The sequence below is a fragment of the Balaenoptera physalus genome, assembly GCF_965194825.1.
Source record: "Balaenoptera physalus genome assembly, chromosome: 16".
In the NCBI taxonomy this organism is placed as follows: Eukaryota; Metazoa; Chordata; class Mammalia; order Artiodactyla; family Balaenopteridae; genus Balaenoptera; species Balaenoptera physalus.
In genome coordinates this window covers 63,505,040-63,532,902 of record NC_138898.1, presented here as the reverse complement: position 1 = coordinate 63,532,902, position 27,863 = coordinate 63,505,040, and the positions used below count along the sequence as shown (strand labels likewise).

The 27,863-nt window shown below is 50.0% G+C and overlaps 1 protein-coding gene across 3 annotated transcripts in view; it reads left to right on the top strand.

Annotated features, from left to right (window-relative positions):
- Positions 1 to 27,622, top strand: part of LOC309645071 (uncharacterized protein) — a 189,157-nt gene extending 161,535 nt beyond the window's left edge. Inside the window, exons 60-73 of one of the 3 annotated variants that reach the window (XM_082429604.1) lie at positions 528 to 692; positions 3,497 to 3,665; positions 4,086 to 4,270; positions 4,502 to 4,594; positions 4,769 to 4,973; positions 6,263 to 6,447; positions 6,529 to 6,626; positions 8,852 to 9,036; positions 12,761 to 12,966; positions 13,085 to 13,283; positions 14,035 to 14,144; positions 14,460 to 14,576; positions 14,721 to 14,862; positions 25,884 to 27,622. In XM_082429604.1, coding sequence (XP_082285730.1) covers positions 528 to 692; positions 3,497 to 3,665; positions 4,086 to 4,270; positions 4,502 to 4,594; positions 4,769 to 4,973; positions 6,263 to 6,447; positions 6,529 to 6,626; positions 8,852 to 9,036; positions 12,761 to 12,966; positions 13,085 to 13,283; positions 14,035 to 14,144; positions 14,460 to 14,576; positions 14,721 to 14,862; positions 25,884 to 25,888 — 2,064 coding nt within the window. In that variant the 3' untranslated portion in view covers positions 25,889 to 27,622. Of the gene's footprint in view, positions 1 to 527; positions 693 to 3,496; positions 3,666 to 4,085; positions 4,595 to 4,768; positions 4,974 to 6,262; positions 6,627 to 8,851; positions 9,037 to 12,760; positions 12,967 to 13,084; positions 13,284 to 14,034; positions 14,145 to 14,459; positions 14,577 to 14,720; positions 14,863 to 25,883 lie in introns of those variants that run through there. The other 2 variants (XM_082429603.1, XM_082429605.1) reach the window with 2 other exon arrangements.
- The last annotated feature ends 241 nt before the right edge of the window (positions 27,623 to 27,863 follow it).

The following is a 27,863-nucleotide window of genomic DNA, read 5'->3' as shown; positions in this document are numbered from 1 at the left end:
TCCAGTGGGTAGAAGAAGAAAAAACAGACAAGATGCATGATATGCAGTCAGGTGTGGTGAATGTTGTGAAGGAATGAAGCAGGGAGAGTGGACAGGGGATTGCAGGGGGCCTTGCTGACGAATGCAAACTGCAGTGGGAACAGCCAGTGCAAAGGCCCTGTGGCAGGAGCATGCTTAGAGTGTTTGAGGAACACAGGGTGGCCCTCATAGAGCAAGAGGGTGAGGTTAGGAAGATAACGCAGACCCATAGGACCTGCCAAGGAGACCGGCTTCTCCTCTAAGCGCAATGGGAAGGCAGGGGCTTTGAGCAGGGGGGACAATGTCTGATTTGCATTTTTTTTAAAGTTTGGTCTGTCTGCCAAGTGGAGGAGGGGGCTGTGGGCTGGGGCAGGAATGGAGGCTGGGAGACCTGATAGGCTATTGTGACAGTCCTGGCGTGAGGGATAGTAGCCTGGACCAGAGCATAGGGAGAAGAAGCTGTGCTCCTGCACCTCCCTGACCACTGACACCCCACCCTTTCGTTCCAGGCCCTCTCATTCTCCGGAGAGCACACCTTGGGCAGCGGTGGGCTCCTGCTACACTCCAAATGCCAGCTGGGCCTTGCCCCAGACCCAGACCACAGCCTGCACCTCAGCCTGACCCTCCGCAACCACAGCAGGCCCCGGATGCCTGACTTCTCCGGGGAGCTAGAGGTAAGGTGGCTGGGTCGGGGCTGCCCACCCCATAGGCAGGATACCCTGATGTCCCTCTGTCCCTCTCTGCCCAGTGGACCACCACTGCCTGGGTGGCCCTGCCATCTAGTGGCCAGTATTAGAACTGCAGACTGGCACCCTAGTGGGGACCTGAGCTTAACTGTAGGTGGGACCCCCTGTGCCTGGCCCCCCACCCTGAGCAGCTCCTCTGCTGCCCCAACATCAGCCCTTCCTATAACCGAGAGGCAATGGCTGGACTGCCTGGGTTTGAATCCCAGCCCAACCTCTTCCTGGCTAGCAACGTACTTCCCCTCTCTGTGCCTCAGTTTCTTCGCCTGTAAAGTGGCGGATAATCATTGCACCTACCCTACCTCCCATGGGATTAATATTGCAGGGATTAAGTATGTTAATATGTATAGATTGCTTAGAATAGTGCCTGATACAAAGCAGCCACTAAGTAAGTATTAGCTGCTATTATTATTAGCTATTATTGGCCGAGTCTTCTCCAGCAGCCCAGGGAGGTAGAAGGGGGCAGAGCTGGGTTCAATACCTGCTCTGCTCCCACCTGGCCAAGGGCTATTGGGAAGGGACCTCTTTGAGCCCCATTTCCTCATCTGTAAGTGGGGATCAGGTATATTTCACAGGGTGGTCAGTGGGGTTCTGGGCACCCCTCCCCTCCACCCACACAGCACGGGCATACAGGAGGTGCTCCATAAGTGCTGTCATCCGCCCATCTCTGTGTCTCCCTGGCTGGGTGACCTTGACCTTGTGACTTTCCCTCTTCAAGCCTCAGTCTTCTCTGTCAAATGGGAACAAATCCCATGTCCTTTGCAGAATTGTTGGGAGGAAAAGAAACAGAGTTTGCACAGCACGTGCACACAGTAGGTGCTCATGAGATGGGAGTTTCCTTCCAGCATCCAGAGCTGGATGAGGCATTTCTGTGTCTGGAGCTCACTTAGCTCCTGTTTCCAAGCCCAGGAGCAGTGGCAGTTTCAAAAGAGTTTTCCTTTCTGAGTTTTGCCAAGGCTGGCTCTCATTTCCCCGTTTGCCAGCCAGGCCCCCAGCCACTCCCGCACCTGTAATCCCGGTGCCCCAAGGCTCACTTCCCCAGAACCGGAGGCCTGGGAGTGAGCCCCGTGGGGCCCAGCCCGCGGTGGGCGGTCAGGGAGTGGCTGGTCCTCCTGCTCCCATCCCGAGCATGTGGGCAGCTGGTTCTAACCGCCTCTCCCTTGCCCACCCCCTCTCTGCTTGCCCCATTTTGGGGTCCGTGGTGTGGAGAGAAGCCTTTCTACAGCCTTGTTTGGTCTCTACACCAACCCGGTGGAGAAGGGGGACAGATTCGGGAGGTCAGGCACTCACCCCGGCTGCTGGGGCGCTCGCCACTCAGTGACGGTGACTAGGACGGACACCTCTGTGTGGTCTGCAGACACCCCCCTCAGGCTCACCTCATGCACTGTGAGATCTCCTAAGGAGTCCTGGGCTCCAGCCCTCCCACCCACTCAGGAAGCTGCATGTTTAGTGAGCACTCTGAATTGGATTCCTAGGGCTGCTGTAACAAATTAGCCCCAACTCAGTGGTTTAGCACGACAGAAATCCCTTCTTTCACAGCTCTGGAGGTTAGAGGTCTAAAGGCAAGGCGTCAGCAGGGTCATGCTCCTTCCAGAAGCTCCAGGACAGGATCCTTCCTTGCCTCTTCCAGCTTCTGGGGGCTGCCAGCAATCCAGGCGTTCCTGGGCTTGTGGCTGCGTTATTCCAATCTCTGCCTCTGTCTTCACATGGCCTTCTTATAAGGACACCAGTTATTGGATTTAGGGCCCACCCTAATCCAGTATGACGTCATCGTAATTTTATTTCATCTACAAAGAACCTATTTCCAAATAACATCACATTTACAGGTACCAAGGGTTAGAACTTCAACAGATCTTTTTGAGGAACATAAGCCCATAACACACCTCCTACACACACACACACGCACACATTCTGATTCCTGATAAATTTTGAGAACCACCATTCTATATCTGATCTTATAGATTTTGAAACAGGCCCAGAGAGGGTAACACACTTACTCAAGGCTGCACAGCTTGTTAGCCGCAATATCTGGACTAGAATACAGAGCAGCTGAGTTCAGGCCAGAGGTGGCTCCCCTCCCCTACAACGGCTTCTCAATCAGCCCGTTGGCCTCCCCCCTGCAAGGTCTCCCTAGGGTTCCTTCTCTTAAGGCCTCTGAGGCTTTTCCTGCCTTTGCCCCACCCCATTCAAAACCCTCCTGTCTTGTGTCCCCTTCCCTCAAGGCTGGTGGCTGCAAGGGCTGGGATGAACTGCTCAGTGCCGGCCTTTATGCCAGGTGCTATCCACGATGTCTCCTTGAACTTGTGGAGACATTTGCAGTGGTTCTCATGCAAACACGGAAAACCTGGCCTGTAGGTGGAGACACCTGGGCACTGGGAACGTAAAAATGCCAGTGCCCAGCCCCTCCCCCTATCAGTTAAGTCAGAATCTCTGGGGTGAGGCCTCGGCAGCAGGAATTTTTAAGCTACTTGGATGCTGTGCGCCGCGCTTGGTTAGGTCCCTGGATGTGGATTTTAATAAGCATGTTCTGCAATTGGTAGGGATTCTGAGGCCTGTGGCAGGGGTGTAAGGTGGGGGGACCCAGTGCCCCTGAAGATGTGGTGGGGGGTGGGCATTGCCTTTTCCCTGCAGGTTCAACCTCACCCTCCTCAGCCACCTCTCCCCGGGCCTGGGGCCAACAGGGGCCAGAAGGCAGAGGCCAGGCTGCACTCAGGCCTCTGCCCTTCGCCTCCCAGCTCCGCGGCCCCAGGGCTCAGCAGTTTGGCCTGCTGGGCCGGGTCTCCACCTCAGCTTCTCGAAGCTTGGTCCAGCTGGAGGGAAATGTGGACGACGGGGACGAGAAAGTGAGACTGTTGGTGTCCCGGGCCCCGAACTGCTTCCAGGCCTCGGTGGCCCACGAGGAAGGTGAGTGGAGGTACCGGTGTGGCTAGGAGGCCTGGCCAAGGCCCCAGTTTGGCCCAAGAGTGGACAGAGATTGGGGTGCTGAGAGCTCGAAGTCAAAGGAAGCCCTGGTAGGACTTGGTGGCACCCCCAGCTTGGAGGTGATGATAAGCTCCCTGTGGTCACCTGTGGTGCCAGGAGAGGCTGGGATAAGTCTGGACCAGAGGTGGGTGTGGGCTGGGGGATGGGGAAGAAACCAGGCTTCGGGGGGTTTGGAGGTTGATTTAGGCAGCTCAGTTCAAGGCCCTCAAATCCTAGGGCCTTTGAGACTCTGCCTGTGGGCAGTGGGGAGCTACAGAAGGCTGTGGAGAGCGGGAGGAGTGGGCAGCTGGGAGGCAGATGGACAAGTCCTGGGCACAACAGCAGGTCCCCTCCTGGCCCCAGGGAGCCAAGAGGAGAGTGTGGTGCTGCGGGCGTGTGCCCACAGGCGGACTGCGGAGGTGGAGGCCCTGCTCCAGGACAGCGGGCAGCCCGTCCAGCCCCTGGGACGCCTGACCCTGCAGGCTGCCAACCAGAGCCTCCGCTTGGCTGCATACGGCTGCCAGGGGACCCTGCTGGGCCACGTGGAGGTGAGGGGGCTGAGGGCTGGGAGGAGGAGGGGTGTTATTTCTACCCCCCCACCCCCACCCTGCCCGGGCAGAGGCCACAGCACCAGGATCCCTAAGTCCAGGAGTACCAAGGAAACCAGAGGCAGACAGCCCGTAGCGTGGCCAACACATCCCTGGGCGTTGCTGCTGGCACCGAGAGCATTCTGTCCACTTCATCCCCGTGAGGGCCAGCCTGTCCCTCTGTGTCCGCAGTCCAGGATGGCCGCTCTTGGGTCCCAGGTGCAAGCCCGGCTGGAGGAGAAGATCCATGGCTTGGACGCCTACGTGAGACGGTTCCAGCGCCTGGTGGGCAGAGTGCACTGGGATGTCGGGGGCACCCTTGGAGAACGGGAGGGAGCGTGAGGCTGTGGAGGGTCACCCCCTGGCTCGTCCTGGGCCTCCCTCACGGACATGAGGGTCTTCTGGAGCTTTCTGTGCCCCAGACCCTCACGTTGATCCTGCCCCCGTTCCCCTGCCCAGGTGCAGCCGGTGGGCGCCCTGGATGGCGCGGCAGGCCCCCTTCTGCAGCTGTGCCAGGCGGGGCTGGGGGCCGTGCGGGAGAGTGGCCGGGCAGTGGCCGCGCTGTGGGACCAGAGCCGGGCCAGGCAGGGGCTGACACACCGCTTGCCGTTCTTCCTGGAGAGGCTGCAGGCAGGGCTGGAGCAGCTGCGGGCTGAGCTGGAACGTGAGTGCAGGAGACAGGGCGTGACCCTGCACCCAAATCCACACCTGATCCCAGGGCGCCCGACCCCAGGCCCCTCACGCTCGGCCTGGGGTACTGGTTCAACCAGAAAGGCCACCTGATTTCTGGCAGGCCTGCAGCCCAACTTCATTTAGACCCTCTGCCTTATTTCTCACGGACTTATAGCCTTCAGACTTTTGGAACAGTGTCCATTCTTGTCAGTCTCCAAGCTCATATCCCTCATGCCCGCTGCCTTATCTCTTCTGGGACTGCTGCCCAAGTTTCTTCAGTCCCCGCCTGATTTCTTTTGGGCATACAGCTTTACTTCTATTAGGCCCACTGCCATAGATTCTAGGGCCTATTTCTGGTTCTGTGATAAGCACCAGTGAAACCGTGCGGGTCGTGAAGGCTGCTGTCCCGAACGCCCTCCTGGCGGTGCTGGGACCCTCCAGCCTCTCCCAGGGCCAGGAGCACCAGGGCTGACAGCTGGCCCAGCAGGGAGCCCCAGGACCCTGCCCAGCACCAGGGCGGCCGTCCCTCTGACTGGCCAGTGCTCGGGCCAGACAGGCTATTAAATGTCCTCTCACCCCTGCTTGTGTCCCTTTGTCAGAATCCCAGGACCACCCCCAGCCTCGTGATTCACTAGGACTCACAGCTCTCGGGACGTAGTTGCACCCACAGCTATGATTTGCTACAGGGACAGGATACAGAGCCAGGTGGCGGAGGGACAGGTGCAGGGGAGGTTCTAGGGAGACCAAGCACGAGCTTCCAGACTCCTCTCCCAGTGGGGGCACACGGGACTCCCTCCACTGCCCCAGCTTTGAATTGTGGCAACACGTGTCAAACGCTGTCTGCCAGGGGAGCTCGTTAGAGACCCTGCGTCCAGGCTTCTCACTGGGGGCTGGTCACGTAGGAGCCTCTGCCTGGCACAGACCAACATTCCAGACTCGCAGAAGGAAAGGGGGTGTTCAGCATAAACCACATTGCTCGTGCAATCCAGGCGCAGTGAGGCCCTCTTATCAGGTCTGGGAATGGCGGGAACCCCCCAGAATCCAGCCAGGGCTGACCCCGTGAACAGGCCTTGCAGTCGGGCAGTCTCAGGCCTGCCGGGCTAACTCTTTTCCAGTCTCTAGTGCCACCACCTCCTTCCAGGTCACAGGCCCTATTTCCTTCCTGGAGGCCCGGGTCGTCGGGGGGCTGGTTTTCCTGTGTGGGCCGGGGATGCGGGTAGCGGCATCTCACCTGCCACCAGGGCCGGGAGGCCTCACGGTGGGTGGTGGGTGCCTTTGCAGAGCCCCTGGCCACACTGAAGGACGCCTACTTGGAGGTGACAGTGCAGCCCCTGGACAAGGTGTGGCAGGAGCGGGCCGAGGAGGCCGTGCAGCGGCTGCAGGCCTGGGTGTCCGGGACGCCGGGGACCTGGGGGTCTGGGCCCATCGCGGCAGCGCTGGAGGCCACGAGGGGCGCCCTGGAGCTGGTGAGGTGGGGCGAGGGGGAGGGAGGCGGCCCTGCAGGCAGGGATGGCCCTGACGGCTCTCACTGCCCCCACCTGCTCCAGGCCACCCACCAGATGCTGTCTTGGGCTGAAGCTGTGTTCTCACAGGCACTGAGGCGGCTCTGCAAACCCTTGTTGGACATGTACAGCTTCTCAGCCAGGTAACTTGTCCCCTCTGCGGTCCTGCCCCACGCCAGGCACACCCTCTGTCTCATCTGTTCCCCTGACAGCCCTGCCATAGAGACATTTTCAGCCCCATTTTACAGATAAGGAAACTGAGGCTTATTCATTCCGCGGATATTTTATGAGCACCCTCTTTGAGCAGGCGCTGTTTTAGGTGTGCAGACGCAGCGGTGAGTGGGATAGATCCTGGCCCTCACGAAGGCCATGGCTGAGCAGGGAGACGGTCACTGAACACAGTGACCAGGTTATCTACCCTCAGGGGCGGCAGGCCTTCCTATAAAGGGCCTGAGAGTGATGTGTTCAGGATTTGTAGCCCGATGGTCTCTCACGTAGCCTTCGTTTTTTGTTTTTGTTAAGAATCCTGTAAACAGTAAAAGCCATTCTTAGCTTGCAGGCCATCCAAAAGCAGGACACAGGTTGGATTTGGCCATGGACCACAGTCTACCGACCTCTGAGCTAGTATGTTAGGTACCAAGTGCTACAGAAAAAAAAAAAAGGCAGGACATGTGGGTTGATGGGGGTATTTTATTTTTATTTTTAAAATCTTTTTATTTTGGCTGTGGGGCATGCGGGATCTTAGTTCCCCAACCAGGAATCCAACCCGTGCCCCCTGCAGTGGAAGCGCAGAGTCTTAACCACTGGACCACCAGGGAAGTCCCCGAGGGGGGCATTATAAAGAGTGAGGCTGTGGTTGGCTTCAGTGAGAAGGTAGCATTTGAGCAAGGGCTTGACGGGTGAGGGAGTGAGCCGGGTGCACATCATGGGAAGAGCGTTCCAGGCGGAGGGCACAGCTGGTGCAAAGGCCCAGGGGTGGGAGTGCACTTCCTGCTTGAGGAATCTGAAGGAAGCCAGGGGGGCTGGAGTGGAGAGTAGAGGAGTCGGCGGGGTAACAGGGTTCCGGGCAGCCTGGGGCCTTTGTCTCTTACTCTGAAATGGGAACACACAGGAGGTTTTGAGCTGAGGAAGGATATGATCTACCTTTCATTTAAAAAGATCCCTCTGGCCCCAGTGTTGAGAATAAAGACTGGGGGCAGGGAGGGGGATAGAAGCAGGGAGCCCAGTTTAGAATGGTCCAGGCGAGACGGGAGAGTAGCTGCGCCGAGCAGTGGCAGCGGCGGAGGGGTTGCGAGGCGGTCAGGTTCCGGGTGTTGTAAGGACAAGCCTGTAGGATTGGCTGACAGATTGGATGGAGGTGGTGAAAGAGAAGAGCCAGGGATGACTCCCAGGGTCTTGGCTTTGGTGACTGGAAGGATGGAGGGTCCGTCTACGGAGTAATGGGGATGACTGGGGTGCAGGGAGCAGCTTGGAGTTTTGTTGGTTTCCTGTGGCTGCCATAGCAAATTACCACAAGTTCAGTGGCTTAAGAGAAACAGATGTGTTCTCGTGTAGTTCTGGAGGTCAGAAATTCAAAATGAATGTCAGGTTCCTCCGGGAGGCTCGGGGGAGAACCCTTCCCTTCCCAGCCCCTGCAGGCCGCCTGCTTGCCTCGGCTCGTGGCCCCCGCCTCCATCTTCAAAGCCAACAGGGCAGCGTCTTCTCCCCTCTGACTGTTGTCCTTATATCTTCTCTCTGACCCTCCTGCCTCTCTTATAAGGTCCATTGTGATTCCATTGGCCACCTGGATAATCCGTCTTAAAATCTTTAGTGTAGTCACACCTGCAAAGTCCCTTTGGCCTCCTAAGATAACACAGTCATAGGTTCCAGGGACTTGGGCGTCTCTGGGGCTGTTGTTCAGCCTACTGTGGTGGGAGCGGGTGGTCTGGAGCTCTTTCCGACCTGCTGAGTTTGAGACGCCATCAGGACACCCCACCGAGGCAGCTTTCTGAGGCCTGGGCCGTAGAGCAATTTGGAGGTTTTGGAGAAGTCACTGGCCCTGACGGAGCAGCGGAGCCAGCCTCAGGGACAGGCCTGAGGAGCCCCTTCCCCACACAGGCCGGAGGCCCTGCCAGGGCACATACGTTCAGGCCCCTGGCAGGATATCAGATGCCTGCGTCCTTAAAATAGGACAGTCACTTCTACCCCCAGCCTCCACCTCATTGTGCCACCTCCCCCAACAAAGCCTGTTCCCTCCCTAAGAGGCTGACGTTCCGTGGAGGTCAGCTTGCGCCGGACCCTTACATGGCCATCCTGCGGCTGCGGAAAGGGAGGCTCCGACAGGCACGACTTGTGCTGGAGTCTCCCAGCTCCTCTGTGCTCCCTCCAGGGACCACTCAGTGGTGGTGACACTGCCGACGCTGCCTGCAGGGGACGAGCCCCTGGACGTGGCCCGGGTGACCAGCCACCTGGTGGAGGAGAAGCTGCTGCGGCCACTCCGAGAGCTGTATGGGACCAGCGTGCTGGCCGAGTACCACCGGCTCAAACGCCGTCTGCTGGGGGCCCCCTCTGGATGTGAGTCCTACGCCGCCCTCCTCCCCGGGACCCCTCTGCCCTTTGGAACGTGGCAGCAGAACCTGGCAGGGTCAGATAGACAGTGGGACCATCCCCCAGTAGCACAGGGAAGACTTAGCATTGTAGTGCTGGGCCCATCTGATCCCAGGCTGATTCCAGAGGTTACTGGGCTTCCCAACGTCAAACAGGATGAGGGTTGGGCTGCAGATCCAGGTTTTTGTCCAGAAAGTAAAAGCCTGAGCCTGGAACCCAGTGCGGAGGTGTGGCGAGGGGCTGAGGGCCAGGCCAGCTCCCTCCAGGCGGACTCTGCAGGAGAAGCACCAGGCAGACCTCCAGTTGCAGCCGGAAGGCCACTAATTGAGTCCAGACTGTCCGTCAGGCAAGGCCTGGAGCCACAGGCAGTGCTGGGACCAGACGCAGCTCTGGGGGCCCTGGGGGCTTGGAGCCCCTGGAGTTTGCATCCGCTCCCCTGAGTGCGATCTGGTGAGTCTCCTCACCTCTCTGTCACCTGGAGGGGGCAATGTGGCTCACTTGTGTGGTAACGAGCGTGTGCCTTTGGTGCCCGGGAGGGTCTCAAGTCAGTGGGAAAGCTTGGCAAGGACTGGTGTGTAGCATGGGGTCTTGTGATCTCACAGGTGGGAACGCGGAGGCTTGGGCAGGTGGGAGCCCCCCCAGAGTCTGGGGTACTTGTCCGCTAGGCAGCGTGGCGACTGGAAACAGCCTGGTCTTTGGGTTCCACGTGTGCAACCTGGACCGGCCTGTGACCTTCAGCTCTGACACCTGACAAGGGGCTCCCAGTACTCTCCTCGTGAGGCCATCATGGGCTGGCACGGGCCAGCAGCTGCCGGGTACCTGGCCTGGGCGTGTGTTCAACGGGTGGGGCTTTTCTTACCCGACCCCCAAGCAAGCCTCTGCTCTGCAGCAGCGCCGGCTCGGGGGGTCTGAACTACCCTCTCTCGGGCCACCTCCTGCCCACCGTGAAGAGGGCCGGGCCTGGCCCACATGGCACCTCCCTCCTGTTGGATGGAGCCTTTGGCCGTACTTTTTTTGTTTGTTTGTTTGTTTGTTTGTTTTAATTAATTTATTTATGGCTGTGTTGGGTCTTCGTTTCTGTGTGAGGGCTTTCTCCAGTTGCGGCAAGCGGGGGCCACTCTTCATCGTGGTGCGCGGGCCTCTCACTGTCGCGACCTCTCTTGTTGCGGAGCACAGGCTCCACTCCAGACGCGCAGGCTCAGTAGTTGTGGCGCACGGGCCCAGTTGCTCCGTGGCATGTGCGATCCTCCCAGACCAGGCCTCGAACCTGTATCCCCTGCATTAGCAGGCAAACTCTCAACCACTGCGCCACCAGGGAAGCCCCACTTTTTTTTTTTTTAATGAAGACATTTGACTTTTGTGGGGGCATTCTGTTGTTTCTTTTTTAAAAAAAAATTTATTTGGCTTCATTGGGTCTTAGTTGCGGCACGCAGGATCTTTCGTTGCAGCGCACAGGCTTCTCTCTAGTTGTGGCACGTGGGCTCCAGAGCACGCGGGCTCAGTAGTTGCGGCATACGGGCTCTCTAGTTGTGGTGCGCGGGCTCAGTAGTTGCAGGGCATAGGCTTAGTTGCCCCATGGCATGTACGATCTTAGTTCCCTGACCAGGGATCAAACCCACATTTCCTGCATTGGAAGGTGGATTCTTAACCACTGGACCACCAGGGAAGTCCCCCGTACTTTTTTTTTTAATAGTGAATGTGTCTCTTTTCTGCAGTAGCTTCATTGAGGTATAATCCACCTACCACCCAGGTCACCCTTTTTTTTTGAACTGTGGTTACAATTCAACAAATTCTAACCTTCAGTCAAGGGTGACAAGAAATGAGAGACAAATGGAAAAATACCATTTGTATTCACCTTTATAAATAAAATGATGTGCTTAGTTCCATTTGGAGGCAAAAGCATGGAACCTGGTGGTCCTTCTTTTTCTTTCTTTCTTTTCTTTAAATTGAATTACAATGTTTTGTTAATTTCTGCTGTATAGCAAAGTGACTCAGTTAGTTATACACATATATACACTCTTTTTTAAATATTCATTTCCATTATGGTTTATCATAGGATATTGAATATAGTTCCCTGTGCTATACAGTAGGACCTTGTTGTCTATCCATCCTTTAGATAATAGCTGACATCTGCTAACCCCAACTTCCCACTCCATCCCTCCCCCAACCCCCTTGGCAACCACAAGTCTGTTCTCTATGTCTGTGAGTCTGTTTCTGTTTTGTAGATAGGTTCGTGTCATATTTTTAAATTTTTTCATTCATTTCCTTTCATTTGCTGCGCCCCACAGCATGTGGGATCTTAGTTCTCCGACCAGGGACCAAACCTGCGCCCCCTGCACTGGCAGTGCGGAGTCTTAACCACTGAACCGCCAGGGAAGTCCCTGTGTCATATTTTAGATTCCACATACAAGTGATATCATGATAATCTCTAGTTGCATCCATGTTGCTGCAACTGGCATCGTTTCATTCTTTTTTATGGCTGAGTAGTATCCCATTGTATATATGTACCACATCTTCTTTATCCATTCATCAGTCGATGGACATTTAGGTTGTTTCCATGTCTTAGCTATTGTGAATAATGCTGTGGTGAACATAGCAGTGCATGTATCTTTTTGAATTAGAGTTTTGTCTGGATATATGCCCAGGAGTGGAATTGCTGGATCATATGGTAGTTCTGTTTTTAGTTTTAGTTTTAGTTTTTTTGTTTGTTTTTAGTTTTTTAAGTAAGCTCCATACTGTTCTCTGTAGTGGTTGTACCAATTTACATTCCCACCAACAGTGTAGGAGGGTTCCCTGTTCTCCACATCCTCTCCAGCATTTGTTATTTGTAGACTTTTTAATAATGGCCATTCTGACCAGTGTGAAGTGGTACCTCATTGTAGTTTTGATTTGAATTTCTCTAATAATTAGCGATGTTGAGCATCTTTTCATGTGCCTATTGGCTATTTGTATTTCTTCTTTGGAGAAATGTTTGTTTATGTCTTCTGCCCATTTTTCGATTGGGTTGTTTGTTTTTTTAACATTGAGCTGTATGAAATGTTTGCATATTTTGGAAATTAAGCCCTAGTTGGTCTCATCCTTTGCAAATATTCTCTCCCATTCTGTAGCTTGTCTTTTCGCTTTGTTTGTGATTTCCTTTGCTGTGCAAAAGCTTGTAAGTTTGATTAGGTCCCATTTGTTTGTTTTTGGTTTTATTTCTGTTGCCTTGGGAGACTGCAGGTTGCCCATTTAAAGTGTCTGATTCAGTGGCTAGTGTGTATCCATCACCACAGTCAATTACAGAACCTTCATCACCCCAAAAAGACACCCTGCATCCCTTAGCTCTGTGTCCCCATCCCTCAGCTATACCCCCAGTCTACTTTCTGTCTCTGTGGATTTGCCTGTTCTGGACACCGTGTATGAATGGAATCACGTAACACGTGCCCTTTTATAACGGGCTTTTCACTCAGCGTAAAGTTTCTGAGGTTCATCATGTTGGAGCGTGCATCACACCTCATTCACCTTAGGGGACCCCTAGAGCTCAAGTCATCTTGAAGCCAGAGGTTCTTGGGGGCAGACCCCACTCCCCACGTGGGCTGCCCATGAGGACATGGGCCAGGGAGCAGGCTGTGGACAGGCTGGGCTGCCCCATGGGCTCAGGGCCCGGGCACAGCGGGCCCCACTCCCCCTGCGTCTGGCCTCTTCTCTGCAGACCACGCTGTGGTGGCTGGTGCCAGGCATGTGGTGACCTTCGACGGCCAGGTGTGGGGCATCAGTGCCGGCTGCGGCAGCCTGCTGCTGGCCAAGGACTTCGCTCATGACACATTCTCGCTGACACTAAACCGGGCGGGCTCGGGGCTCACGTCCCTGACCGTGGAGTTGAACCACACCACCCTTGTCCTCTACCCCAGCCTGAAGGTGAGCCTGCAAGAGCAGGGGGGGGGGGTGCAGGTGGGCACGTCGCCCAGACACTTTCCTGCCTCCTGTCACGTCCACACACCTGTGCCCTGTGGAGACTGTCACCTGTCCTGCTCAGCCCCTGTCGGGCCCACAGACCTACAGGCTGTACAACTCCTCCCTGCCTGCGGAGAGCTGTCTGGACCTGGATCTGCCTCCTGCCAAGACCAGGAGGGACCACGTCCCCAGGATCGAGCTGACCAGTGAGGACGGTGTGTCTGCTGTCTGTGACCTCCACGCCAGCCTCTGCAGCCTGACTCTGAGCGTCTGGCAGCACGGTGGGTCTGGGCCCCCACTGGCGGCCTCCGAGCCAGCGCGGTCAGCTTCCAGGGCTGAGATTGACAGGTCCCAGTGGGCAGCACTCTGAGTCCTTGGGAGGCTGTGGGCGGGAGGCCCAGGGACACTCTTGGGCCTCTGCTGCTCCTCGGGGCTGACAACCCGAGCGGGTATCGGAGCAGCCCAAACAGCTCAGAACTGGGAGAGGGTCAAAGGCCATCTCTCCCGGCTTTGATCACGTCCAGCACTGGGACAGCCCCTACTCCAGGGGCGGTGCAACTCTGGATGCAGCCCGGCTGGGTGACCGCGGCCCTGTTTCAGGCACTCAAGTACGCACGGTCTGCTTCTCATGTGATCCTCCCCCTGTTGTCCCCTGGGACACATGACACGACCCAGCTTAATTTACTGGCCCCCCACTCCTCCAGCCACAAACATCAGGGCCAGGCTTGGAGCCCAGAGCTCTGCTCCCTTCCCTGGGACGTGCCGCTCCCCTTGATCTGGCTGGGCAGCCCCAGGAACACTTGTAAAGAGCTTGCATCTCGACCACTCGGGACGGGGCTGGTGGATGGGGGAGGGCCCGGGGAGGGAACAAATGCTTTTCTCAGTCCTTTTTCTCCTCTCCCTCTGGTGAAGTTTGAGCCAGGACCGGTGTTGGGGGGGGTCAGGCGTGGAGGGCGCAGGGTCTGGCCATGCCCCCCCGCCAACCCTGGCCAGCAGGCTCTCACAGCCTGTCCTGCCTTCCCTGCCCCCCAGGCCTGTCCGCTGGCCTTCTGGGCACCAACGACAACGAGGCAGGCAATGAGCTGATGCTGCCGGACGGCACGGTGGCCAGCAGCCTGGAGGAGTTCACCCCCGCCTGGCAGGTGAGCTGGCTAGCCAGCCCTCCCTCCCTCGGGGCTGGGCGTCATCCCTAGGATGCCGTGGCTGTGGATGGAGAGGGGAACAGGTGTGAGCCGGGCGCGCCCCGGAGAGGGAAGCCTCTGTGTGGATTGGCCGTGGACCTGAGGAGGGTGGGGCCCCCATCTCCGAGGCTCCTGGGCCTGCATGTTCCACATCTGCAGGGAACCTCTCAGTCCGAGGGGGTGGTGGTTCCCTCCTGGGGCTGCAGCCCCCCGGTGGAGCTGCCTGGGAAAAAGGAGGTCCGGGCAGGAGCCTGAGTCTTGGGTTCGTCTCCCCAGGTGGGTGGTGACTGCAGGGCCGTGGAGAAGACTCGGCTGGCATGCCCGGTACAGAGCCCCACCTGCCGGGCCTTCTTCCAGGACCCCCGCTCCAGCCTGGGGAACTGCTTCGGGGTGGTGAGTATGCAGCTGCAGAGGCCACTCAGCAGGTGGACCGCAGGACAAAGGAGGCCCTTGCCCTGATCTAGCCTATAGGCCTCCTCTGTGCTACTCCCCAGGGTGTGGTGGGCGAGGACACTGACTGTGGGTGCTGGATTTCAGGTGGACCCCACACCCTTCCTCAGCCTGTGTGTCCAGGACACCTGTGGCACCCAGGAGCGCCAGCCTGCCTGCAACCTGGCGGCCGCCTACATCCACCTGTGTGCCCGGGGCTTCGTGCCCCTGGACCCTCCTCCGCAGTGCGGTAAGCAGTCTGACCCCTGCCTGGGGGTGGAAGGTTGACCTCTGCCTTCCATCCCAGAGGGAACACCAATTCTTTTCTCTTAGCTTCCGCCAAGAGGACAGGCACTCAGCTGTTGTACAGTGAGCTAAGAGTCAAAGCAAAGTTAGTTATGTGTAAAGGAGTACTTATTAAGAAAGAGAAAAAGAGGCCCACAACCTCCACCCTCCACCCCAAGTCCAGTGAGCCCTGTGACATCCAGCACAGGAGATGAGAGCTCGAGGAGGTCAGGCAGCTTATGAAGTTGTTAGCTGCTGAAAACTTAGAACCACAGACTTGCTGTTAGGGGATGTGAATGTACACGCCCTACAAGGTCTGGGAACCCCTGGGCACACCTGAAACCAATGTCGTGCATGATTCCCACAGCTAAAGTCCCACTACATAGACACAGAAGTTGGCGACTGCAACAGACAACAGCAGTGGACCCCTTGATAACGGAGCAATTATTCATGACACCCGTAAAAGAACAGTTAGTAGTAGTAGCTACTGGGAGGAGGAGTGGGTGTGACTACAGCAGGGTGGAAAAAGGGAGATGTTTGTGGTGATGGAACAGTTCTGTATTTTGATGGTGGTAGTGGTTACATGAATCCACGCCTGTGACAAAATGTCACAGAACTATACACACACACATTCTACCAATGTCAATGTCTGGGTTTTGATACTGTACTATAATTATGGAAGATTTAACCATTGGGAGAAATGGGATGAAATATATATAGGACACTGTACTATCTTTGAACTACCTGCAATTCTATAATTATTTTAAAATAAAAAGTCTTTAAAATTAAATATAAAACATCAGAGTCACATAGTTTTATAGGCAAGTTGTAATAATTTACCATAACTGTTCCAGAGTATAAAAATGAAACCTTCCTCTTCCCACCTCATTTTAATGAAGTTAGTGTTATCTTATGGGAGACAAAAACCCAAGGACAATACAAGAGGAAAGTTAGAAGCCCAACTGCAAACTTGAATGTAGATGTTACTAATATGTTTGTTAGTGAGTGAAATTCAAAAATATGTTGAGACATAAGCTAAGAAAACATCATAACCAATTGGAAGTAATCTCTGGAACCCAAGGATGGTATTTAAGAACAGTGTACTAAAGTAGGCAATTTAAACTAGTTAATTCAGAACAGTCCTTCTGGTGGGATATCTAATAATGTTTGTTAGACAGGATAGAGAAAATGGGGTATTGGAAATATCTGGATCAAAATCCAGGGGAAGACAGACAGGAGAGTGACATCAACAAGGTGGCAGGCTAGGAACCTACAAATCCTCAGTCCTCCATGGAAACACTGAATATAGAACAATATATGGACCAAAGTAGCTTTGTGAGAATCCTAGAAACCAGTTAAGCAGCAGCAACAACCAAGTGACTGCCTGATTGATTGAGAAGAAGTCTCACTCTAAACAGCAGGAAATTTCATGGCATTTGTGCTTGCCTTCCACAGTACAGTTTTGAAGAAGCCAGCCAGTTCCTGGCTCATCCCTTGGGAGGGAAGGAAAGGAGTGGAACTTGCTTGCAATGTTCTGACTTGTCTGGGACCTGCCAGAGGGACAGGTCTCTCTTGACTTAGTGATGATGAGAATGGTGGCATAGTTTGGATATCATGTGGGTGATTGCTGAAAGCAGGAGTGGGTGCTGCTGCCAGAGACAGCTGCAGGGAGTCTGCAGTCCTGCAGGTGACTGGGAGCAAGACTATGGACAGAGGAATACCATACTATATCTATCTAAACCCCTGAGAAGAAGCAGGGGTGAAAGCTAGGGAAATTAGGACATTTAAAAGCAGCTGTGTCTACTGGTGATGTGGAGTTAAAGCACACACTCAGGCCCAGGGAAGATGCACCCGTAGAAAGTATTTGAGAGAACCCTGAGCTTTCATACCAGGTTGATTAGTGAAGGCCTTCCCCTGCACAGGGACAGTCTGCAAAGCATGGGAGAGGTGGATGTCTTTTCAAATGCCCAGTTCCAACAAAAGATGACAAGACATACAAAGAAACAGTGAGATAGGGCCCATTCAGTGGAACACAATAAATCTCCAGAAACTAACTCTCAAGAAACACAGGCCTCTTATTGACAGGCTTTAAAACAACTGTCTTAAATATGATCAATCAGATGAAGGAGAAGAAAGATGGCAGACAACTAAGTGAAATCAGGAAAACAATATATGAGAAAAATGAGAATATCAACAAAGAAGTAGAAATTACAGTAAACAAATTCTGGAGCTGAAAAATGCAATTTGTGCTGTCTTCAAGAGACTCACTTTAGATCTAAGGACACACATAGGTTGAAAGTGAAAGGATGGAAAAAAATATTCCATACAAATAGTAACCAAAAGAGAGCACACTTTCAATAATGGATAGAACAACCAAAGAGAAGATCAATAAGGAAATACAGAATTTGAACAACAAACACTGTAGATCAACCAGACCTAGCAGATATATACAGAACACTCCACCCAACAACAGCAGGGTATCCATTTTTCTCAAGTGTACATTGAACATTCTCCAGGATAGACCATATATTAGGCCATAGAACAAGTATTAATAAACCTCTAAAAATTGAAATCATACAAACTATTTTCCAATTACAATGGAAAGAAACTAGAAATAGCAGATGGAAAACTGGAAAAATCAAATTGTACAAAATTAAACAGCACACTCTTAAACACCCAATGGGTCAAAGAAGTCACAAAATAAATTAGAAAATATCTTGAGACAAATGAAAACAAAAACACAACACACCAAAACTATGGAATTTAGAGAAAGCAGTGCTACTAAGGAAATGTACAGCTGTAAATCCTCACATTAAAAAAGAGCTCAAATCAACACCCTAACTTTACTCCTTAAGGATCCTGGAGAAGAACAAATCAAACCCAAAGCTAGCAGAAGGAAGGAAATCATAAAGATTAGTGCAGAGATAAATGAAATACAGAGTAGAAAAACAAGAGAGAAAGTCAACAAAACCAAAAGTTGGTTTTTTGAAAAGATCAACAGAATTGACAAATCTTTAGCTAGATTGACTAATAAGAAAAAAGAAGACTCAAGTAAGTAAAATCAGAAGTGAAATAGGGAACATTACAACTGTTTTTACAGAACCAAAAAGGATTATGAGAGAGTACTATGAACACTTGTGTGACAACAAATTGGACAATCTAGATGAAATGGATAAATTCCCAGAAACATATTACCTGCCAAAACTGAATCATGAAGAAACAAATCTGAAAAGACCTATAACTAGCAAGCAAATTGAATCGGTAATCAAAAACCTCCCAACAAAGGAAAGCCCAGGAGCAGATGGCTTCACTAGTGAATTCTACCAAGCATTTAGAGAATTGAAACCAAGGCTCCTCAAACTCGTACAAAAAACTGAAGAGGGAACATCTTCAAATCCATTTTATGAGGCCAGAATTATCTTGATACCAAAGCCAGACACAGACACTTCAAGAAAACTACAGAACAATATCCCTGATGCATATAGATGCAAAAATCATCAAAAAAAAAATACAGTTGGCCCTCCATATCTATGATTTCCACATCCACAGATTCAATCAACCACGGATTGAAAATATTTGAAAAAAAATCCAGAAAGTTCCAAAAGCAAAACTTGAATTTGCTGCATTCTGGCAACTATTTACATAGCATTTATATTGTATTAGGTACTATAAGTAATCTAGAGATGATTTAAACTATACAGGAGAATGTACATAGGTTATATGCACATATTATGTCATTTTATATAAGGGACTTTATATAAGGGACTTTAGCATCCACAGATTTTCGTATCTGTGGAACCAATCCCCGTGGATACTGAGGAACAGCTGTACTGGCAAACAGAATTCAAGAGCACATTAAAAGTATTATACACCGTAACCAAGTGGGTTTATTCCTGAAATGCAAGGATGGTTCAACATAGGAAAATCAATGTAATATACCACATTAAAAGAATGAAGAAAAAAAAAACATGACCATCTCAACTGATGTAGAGAAAGCATTTGACAAAATTCAACACCCTTTCATGATAAAAACACTCAACAAACTAAGAATAGAAGGAAACTACCTCAACATAATAAAGGCCATATTTGACAAGCCCATAGATAACACCATATTCCATGGTAAAAGACTGAAAGCTTTTCCTCTAAGATCAGGAACAAGACAAGGATGCCTCCTTTTGCCACTTCAATTTAAAGTAGTATCAGAAGTCCTAGCCAGAACAATTAGGCAAGAAAAAGAAACAGAAAGCATCCAAATTGGAAAGAAAGAAGTAAAGTTATCTCTGTTCGCAAATGACACAATCATATATACCTAAAAAACCATGTATATGTAGAAAACCCTAAAGCTTAAAAAAATTTAAAAACCTATTAGAATTAGTAAACAAATTTGGCAAAGTTGCAGAATGTAAGTCAACACACAAAAATCAATTGTGTTGGGCTTCCCTGGTGGCGCAGTGGTTAAGAATCTGCCTGCCAATGCAGGGGACATGGGTTCGAGCCCTGGTCTGGGAAGATCCCACATGCCGTGGAGCGACTAAGCCCATGCGCCACAACTACTGAGCCTGCGCATCTGGAGCCTGTGCTCCGCAATGGGAGAGGCCACGACGGTGAGAGGCCTGCGCACCGCGATGAACAGTGGCCCCCACTCGCCACAACTGGAGAAAGCCCTCACACAGAAACGAAGACCCAACACAGCCAAAAATAAATATAAAAAAAAAAAAATCAATTGTGTTTCTATACACTAACAATGAGCATTCCAAAAAGGAAATTAAAATAGTTCCATGGGCTTCCCTGGTGGCACAGTGGTTGAGAATCTGCCTGCCAATGCAGGGGACACGGGTTCGAGCCCTGGTCTGGGAAGATCCCACATGCCGCGGAGCAACTGGGCCTGTGAGCCACAACTACTGAGCCTGCATGTCTGGAGCCTGTGCTCCGCAACAAGAGAGGCCATGACAGTGAGAGGCCTGCGCACCGCGATGAAGAGTGGCCCCCGCTCGCCACAACTAGAGAAAGCCCTCGCACAGAAACGAAGACCCAACACAGCCAAAAATAAAATAAAAATTAAAAAAAAAAAAATTCCATTTACAATAACATCAAAAAGAATAAAGTACTTAGGAATAAACTTAACCAAAGAGGTGAAAAACTTATACACTGAAAACTACAAAGCACTGCTGAAAGAAATTAAAGAAGATACAAATAAATGGAAAGATATCCCATGTTCATGGATTGAAAGACTTAATATCATTAAGATATTAATACTACTCAGTGATCTACAGATTTAACGCAATCTCTGTCAAAATCCCAATGGCTTTTTTTGCAGAAATATAAAAACCTACCCTAAAATTCATACAGAATCTCAAGGGGGCCCCAAGTAGCCAAAGCAATCTTGAAAAAGAACAAAGTTAGTTAGAGGTCTCACACTTCCTGGTTTCAAAACTTTTAACATAAGCTACAGTAATCAAAACAGTGTGGTACTGGCATAAAGACAGACATATAGACCAAAGGAATAAAATAGCCCAGAAATAAACCCTTGCATATATGGTCAAATAATTTTTGACAAGGATGTCAAGACCATTCAATGGAGAAAGTACAATCTTTTCATCAAACGGTCCTGGGAAAATTGAATATCTACATGAAAAGAATGAAGTTGGACCCTTACCTTAACACCCTATAAAAACATTAGCTCAAAATGGATCAAATACATAAATATAAGAACTAAAACTATAAAACTCTTACAAAAAGACATAGGGAAAAAGCTTCATGACATTGGATTTGGCATTGATTTCTTGGATATGACACCAAAGGCACAAGCAATAAAAGAATAAATAGACCAATTGGACTTCATCAAAATTAAAAACTTCTGTGCATGAAATGACACAATCAACAGAGTATAAAGGCAACCTATGGAATGGGAGAAAATATTTGCAAATGAAGTAACTGACAAAGGATTAATCTCCAAAATATACAAACAGCTCATGCAGCTCAATATCAAAAAAAACCAAACAACCCAGTCAAAAAATGGGCAGAAGACCTAAATAGACATTTCTCCAAAGAAGACATACAGATGGCCAACAAACACATGAAAAGATGCTCAACATCACTAATTATTAGAGAAATGCTAATCAAAACTACAATGAGGGGGCTTCCCTGGTGGCACAGTAGTTGAGAATCTGCCTGCCAATGCAGGGGACACGGGTTCGAGCCCTGGTCTGGGAAGATCCCACATGCCGTGGAGCAACAAGGCCCGTGAGCCACAATTACTGAGCCTGCGCGTCTGGAGCCTGTGCTCCGCAACAAGAGAGGCCGTGACAGTGAGAGGCCTGCGCACCGCGATGAACAGTGGCCCCTGCTCGCCGCAACTAGAGAAAGCCCTCGCACAGAAACGAAGACCCAACACAGCCATAAATAAATTAATTAATTAATTTAAAAAAAAAAAAAAAACTACAATGAGGTATCACCTCACACCAGTCAGAATGGCTACCATCAAAAAATCTACAGGGCTTCCCTGGTGGCACAGTGGTTGAGAATCTGCCTGCCAATGCAGGGGACACGGGTTCAAGCCTGGTCTGGGAGGATCCCACATGCCGCGGAGCAACTAGGTCCGTGAGCCACAATTACTGAGCCTGCGCGTCTGGAGCCTGTGCTCCGCAACAAGAGAGGCCGCGATAATGAGAGGCCCGGCACCGTGATGAAGAGTGGCCCCCGCTTGCCGCAGCTAGAGAAAGCCCTCGCACAGAAACGAAGACCCAACACAGCCATAAATAAATAAATAAATAAACCCAAAAGTTAAAAAAAAAAAAATCTACAAACAATAAATGCTGGAGAGAGGGTGTGGAGAAAAGGGAACCCTCCTACGCTGTTGGTAGGAATGTAAATTGGTACAGCCACTATGGAGAACAGTATGGAGGTGCCTCAAAAAACTAAAAATAGAACTCCCATATGACCCAGCAATCCCACTACTGGGCATATACCCAGAGAAAACCATAATTCAAAAAGACACATGCACCCCAGTGTTCACTGCAGCACTGTTTACAATAGCCAGGACATGGAAGCAACCTAAATGTCCCTCAACAGGAATGGATAAAAAAGATGTGGTACATATATACCATGGAATATTATTCAGCCATAAAAAGGAATGAAATTGGGTCATTTGTAGAAACATGGATGGACCTAAAGACTGTCATACAGAGTGAAGTAAGTCAGAAAGAGAAAAGCAAATATCATATATTAACGCATATATGTGGAATCTGAAAAAATTGGTACAGACAATCTTATTTACAAAGCAGAAACAGAGGCACAGACGTAGAGAACAAATGTATGGATACCAAGGGGGAAGCGGGGGGATGAATTGGGAGATTGGGACTGACATATATACACTATTGATACTATGTATAAAATAGATAACTAATGAGAACCTACTGTATAGTACAGGGAACTCTACTCAGTGCTCTGTGGTGACCTAAATGAGAAGGAAATCCAAAAAAGAGGGGATATATGTATACATATAGCTGATTCACTTTGCTGTAAAGTATAAACAAACACAATATTGTAAAGCAACTATACTCTGATTAAAAAAAAAAAAAAATTGGTCAAAGGACTTGAATAGACATTCCTCCAAAGAAGATATACAAATGACCAACAAGTATATGAGAAGATGCTCGATATCACCAATCATTAGGGAAATGTGAATCAAAACCACAATGATATATAAACTCACACCCATTAGGGTGGCTACTATCAAAAAATTAGAAAATAGTGTTAGCAAGGATGTGAAGAAATTGGAACCATCATGCACTGTTGGTGGCAATGTAAAATGGTGTAGCCAATATGGAAAACAGCATGGCAGTTCCTCAAAAAAATTAAAAATAAAATTACCATATGATCCAGTCATTCCACTTCTGGGTATATACCCCAAAAGAATTGAAAGCAGGATCTCAAAGATATTTATACACCCATCATAGCATCATTATTCACAACAGCCAAAAGTTATAAGCAACCCAGGTGACCATCAGCAATTGAATAGATAAGCAAAATATGTATATACATACAATGGAATATCATTCAGCCTTAAAAAGGAAATTCTGACACATGCTACAACATGAATGAACTTTGAGAACATTATGCTAAGTGAAATAAGCCAGTCACAAAAAGACCAATGCTGTATGATTCCCCTTCTATGAGGTACCTAAAGTTGTCAAATTCAGAGAGACAGAACACAGAATGATGGTTGCCATGGGCTGGTCTAAGAGGATAATAGGAGTTGTTTAATGGGGACAGAGTTTCAGTTTTGCAAGATGAAAAGCGTTCTGGAGAATGGATGGTGGTGATGGTTGCACAACAAAGTGAAAGTACTTAACACTACTGACCTGTGCACTTATTAAGATGGTCAATTTTTTTGTTATGTATATTTTGCCACAACTAAGAATTTTTTAATTAAAAAATTTTTACTGAGCACCTACTTCATATGCTAGGCATGGTGATACAACTCTAAACACTGAACTTATAACCGCTGTAATTATAAAAAACGAACACACTTAAGGAGACAAAATTCTAAGAGCAAGAACCAGCATAGTCAGACAATAGACACAAACCCACAGGAATTCAGAAATGGGTTTATCCAACACAGACCGTAAATTTTGGCAGGGATTACAAGCAGCTCATGCAGCTCAATATCAAAAAAACAAACAACTCAATCCAAAATTGGGAAGAAGACCTAAATAGACATTTCTCCAAAGAAGATACACAGATTGCCAACAAACACATGAAAGAATGCTCAACATCATTAATCATTAGAGAAATGCAAATCAAAACTACAATGAGATATCACCTCACACCAGTCAGAATGGCGATCATCAAAAAATCTACAAACAATAAATGCTGGAGAGAGTGTGGAGAAAAGGCAACCCTCTTGCACTGTTGGTGGGAATGTAAATTGATACAGCCACTATGGAGAACAGTATGGAGGTTACTTAAAACACTAAAAATAGAACTACCATATGACCCAGCAACCCACTACTGGGCATATACCCTGAGAAAACCATAATTCAAAAAGAGACATGTACCACAGTGTTCACTGCAGCACTATTTACAATAGCCAAGAGATGGAAGCAACCTATGTGTCCATCGACAGATGAATGGATAAAGAAGATGTGGCACATATATACAATGGAATATTAAAGGAATATTTAATATTCCATTGTATATATGGAATATAAAATGAAACCAAAAGGAACCATAAAAGGAAATGAAATTGAGTTACTTGTAGTGAGGTGGATGGACCTAGAGTCTGTCATACAGAGTGAAGTAAGTCAGAAAGAGAAAAACAAATACCTTATGCTAACACATATATATGGAATCTAAAAAAAAAAAAACAAAAAAAGGTCATGAAGAACCTAGGGGCAGGATGGGAATAAAGACGTAGACCTACTAGAGAATGGACTTGAGGACAAGGGGAGGGGGAAGGGTAAGCTAGGACAAAGAAAGTGGCATGGACATATATACACTACCAAATGTAAAACAGATAGCTAGTGGGAAGCAGCCACATAGCACAGAGAGATCAGCTTGGTGCTTTGTGACCACCTAGAGGGGTGGGATAGGGAGGGTGGGAGGGAGGGAGATGCAAGAGGGAAGAGATATGGGGATATATGTATATGTATAGCTGATTCACTTTGTTATAAAGCAGAAACTAACACACCATTGTAAAGCAATTATACTCCAATAAAGATGTTAAAAAAAAATTTTGGCAGGGAACTAGGAATTTTTAAAAATATAATATCATATCTGTAAAGAACCAAAGATATTATCAACAGATGACAGAAAAGGCATTTAATAAGATTGTCTAATGCTCATATTTTCTTTTTTAAAAATTCTCTTAGCAAATGAGGGCTAGGAGGGACCTTCCTTAACCTGGTAACTTGAGGTATTTGGTATCCAGCCTTTAACATCACAGTTGATGGAGAAACATCAGAAGCAGTCCCTTTAATGTCTGCAAGGAGATAGACACTCTTTCTCTCTGCTTCTATTATTGTATTGATGACCCCATCACACTCAGTAAGATCAGAAAAAGAAATGAAGTACAGAGATTAAAACTCACCTGCTGGGACTTCCCTGGTGGCACAGTGGTTAAGTATCTGCCTGCCAATGCAGGGGACATGGGTTCGAGCCCTGGTCTGGGAAGATCTCACATGCCACGGAGCAACTAAGCCCGTGAGCCACAACTACTGAAGCCTGTGTGCCACAACTACTGAGCCCGCGCACCTAGAGCCCGTGCTCCGCAACAAAGAGAAGCCACTGCAATGAGAACCCCTCTGACCGCAACAAAGAGTAGCCCCCGCTCGATGCAACTAGAGAAAGCCCGCGCATAGCAACGAAGACCCAACACGGCCAAAAATTAATAAATTTAAAAAAAAACAAAAAAAACCTCACCTGCTGATAGTGTGCCTTGCCCAGAGAGGTGCCAAGGGTCTTCCTGGGTCTGTGACTCCTAAGTTGAAGAGGTTCCTGCTTCAGTGTGAGCTGGATATCCAAGGGGTAAGGCTGGCTCCTTCTGAAAGTGCAGAGAAGTCATTCAGATGTCACCAAATGTTCTGGAAACATCTGAATGTCCCTGCTGCTTTCATGACCTGGATACCCTCTCTTCATCAGGACTCAGCCCCTGAACTCCCCTCTACCCCCAACTTTGGGTGCACCCTCCATGCTCCCAAAGCATCACGTGCTGGGGTTCAGCCCTCTCCCAGGCCGGGAACTCCTGGGGTGGGGGTGAGGGCACGTCTCACAAGTGCAGGGAACCATCTAACCATACCCACTGCTCTTCCAAAGGGGGAGATGTCCTTTTAATGAGGGCCACTCGAGGCCTGACCCTGCTGGGCCTACAGCATGCCAGGGGCTATAACAGGGGCCCTCAGCTTGCTTCCAGGAAACAGAGGGAGCTCCCTGTCCTCTGGGCCTACAGCAAAGCCTTACTCCTCTTCTTTTCTTTTTTCGTTGCAGTTTGAGATTTTGCCTGAGCCAGCACCAGGCTGCCAAAGATTTCAGACTCCCTCTCCTTCTACCACAATCCCATCTCATCAGCAAGGTCAAGATTCCTGTCTGGGGCGGAACAAGCAGAACGAAATGCCAAGAAGCTCAGAGAAGACCAGGAAGGATACAGATCCAGGAAAGAAGGGCTGTTAGGCATTGATTTCAGAGTGCTTCTGGGGGCAGTAGAGCCCACACTGGTCTGGATAAGGCTCCACCTCCCTCAACACCTGCCCTGTAATTCCAGGAGGCAGCCTGGCCCGCTGGGCTCAGCTCTGGAGAGCGGACACCGCTCCAGCAACTGTTCTGCCTGAGATATTTAGTCACTCGCCGGCTGCTGTTTCGGAAGCCTCTGCTGTATGAGCCAGGCTGCCGCGGGTCTCCTAGCTTGGGATTGGCTTCCCCTGCCCTCTTCAGGGTCTCCCCTGAGGCATGAGGTTCCTTGAGGGGAAACTGATGGTCCCAAACCCCTTAACCACAAGCCTGGTTGGGTGCTTCCCTCTTTGGGGTAGAGCCTGACTCTAAGACTGAATGCTCCAGGGGGCCGGTTTCCACAGACATGTGCTCTGTGCACCTGGGCACTCAGACCCCAAGAGTACAGCCCTAAAAGTCGTTCACTTTCTTTGGGGGGAGGCTTTTCCCTTGAGTTTTCAACTGAAAAAATAAAGCAGGCGGATTCCAAGAACGTGTCCATTAGATTGCTGGGGTCAGCCATGCCCTAGAGAGATTGGGGGTGGGGGGGGTGTTGGGTGGCTGTGAAACCTGCCCACCAGTAGGGGGTCCCCAGGGCCCTCTCTACACCAAGTCCAGAGTCCAGGGCAAAGGGTGAAGCGTCAGCCATGAGGCACGGGGCCACCAGAGGGCCAGACGCCAGACTGTCCCTGGCCTCCCCACACGTAAATGCCTGGCACACAGCAGATGCTCAGTGAAGTTTAGAAGAAGGAGCTCTAGAGAGTTTTAGAGTTTTTAGGAGTGAATGGGAATCGGGGAGCCGGTCCTGCTCATTCCCACACTCTGGAGGGAAGGGGGAGGGGAGGGCTGTCGTGATTGATTGAGCAGGTGCCATGTTGCCATGGTTACAACCAGCCGACCCCAGAGTGCAGGCACTGCTCTTTGAAAGACGTTTGCTCTTCTCTCAGACTTTATAACCCAATGAGGAGTGGGCGATCCCCATGTAATAGAAGCAGCAGGCTCAGAGCCCAGGGGATGTACCCAAGGTCACACAACTAGCAGAGGGCCAGGCTGGCGCTGATCCCCAAAGCTGCCCAACAACAACCATCTGCCTTCTACTTTCTCAACAGCATTGTGCCATCTATAGGCACACCTTGTTTTATTGCACTTTGCAGATGTTGCGTTTTTGTTTTTGTTTTTACAAATTGAACGTTTGTGGCAACCCTGCGTCGAGGAAATCTATCAGTGCCATTTTTCACAGAGCATTGATCACTTCGTGTCTGTGTCACATTTTGGTAATTCTCACACTATTTCAGACGTTTTCATTATTATAATATGTGGTATGGTTTAATTAAGGTATGTACATTGTTTTTTTTAGAAGCAATGCTATTGCACACTTAATAGACTACAGTATAGTATAAACATAACTTAGACGCAGTGGGAAACCAAAAAATTCACGTGACTTGCTTTATTGCAGCGGTCTGGAACTGAACCCCATATCTCTGAGGTGTGCCTGTAGTCTGCCATTTACTTTAAGAAAGAGTCAAATTAACCTTAGCCTTGTCCCAAGCCATAATGTGTAGGGCTTGTTCATTCTTTCCTAATATGCATCAAAACAGCCCATAAGCCGTGTGACACCCGAGCAGAAATGCACCCACAACTGTCTGAAGTGCTGTGCTAGGCCTTGTTGCTGGGAACTTGGCTCTGGAGGAGGGAAGGAGACAACGGAAGAGAAAACTCTGGAATGCAGGGGCCTGAGCAGGCCGGAGATAGATGCGCCTA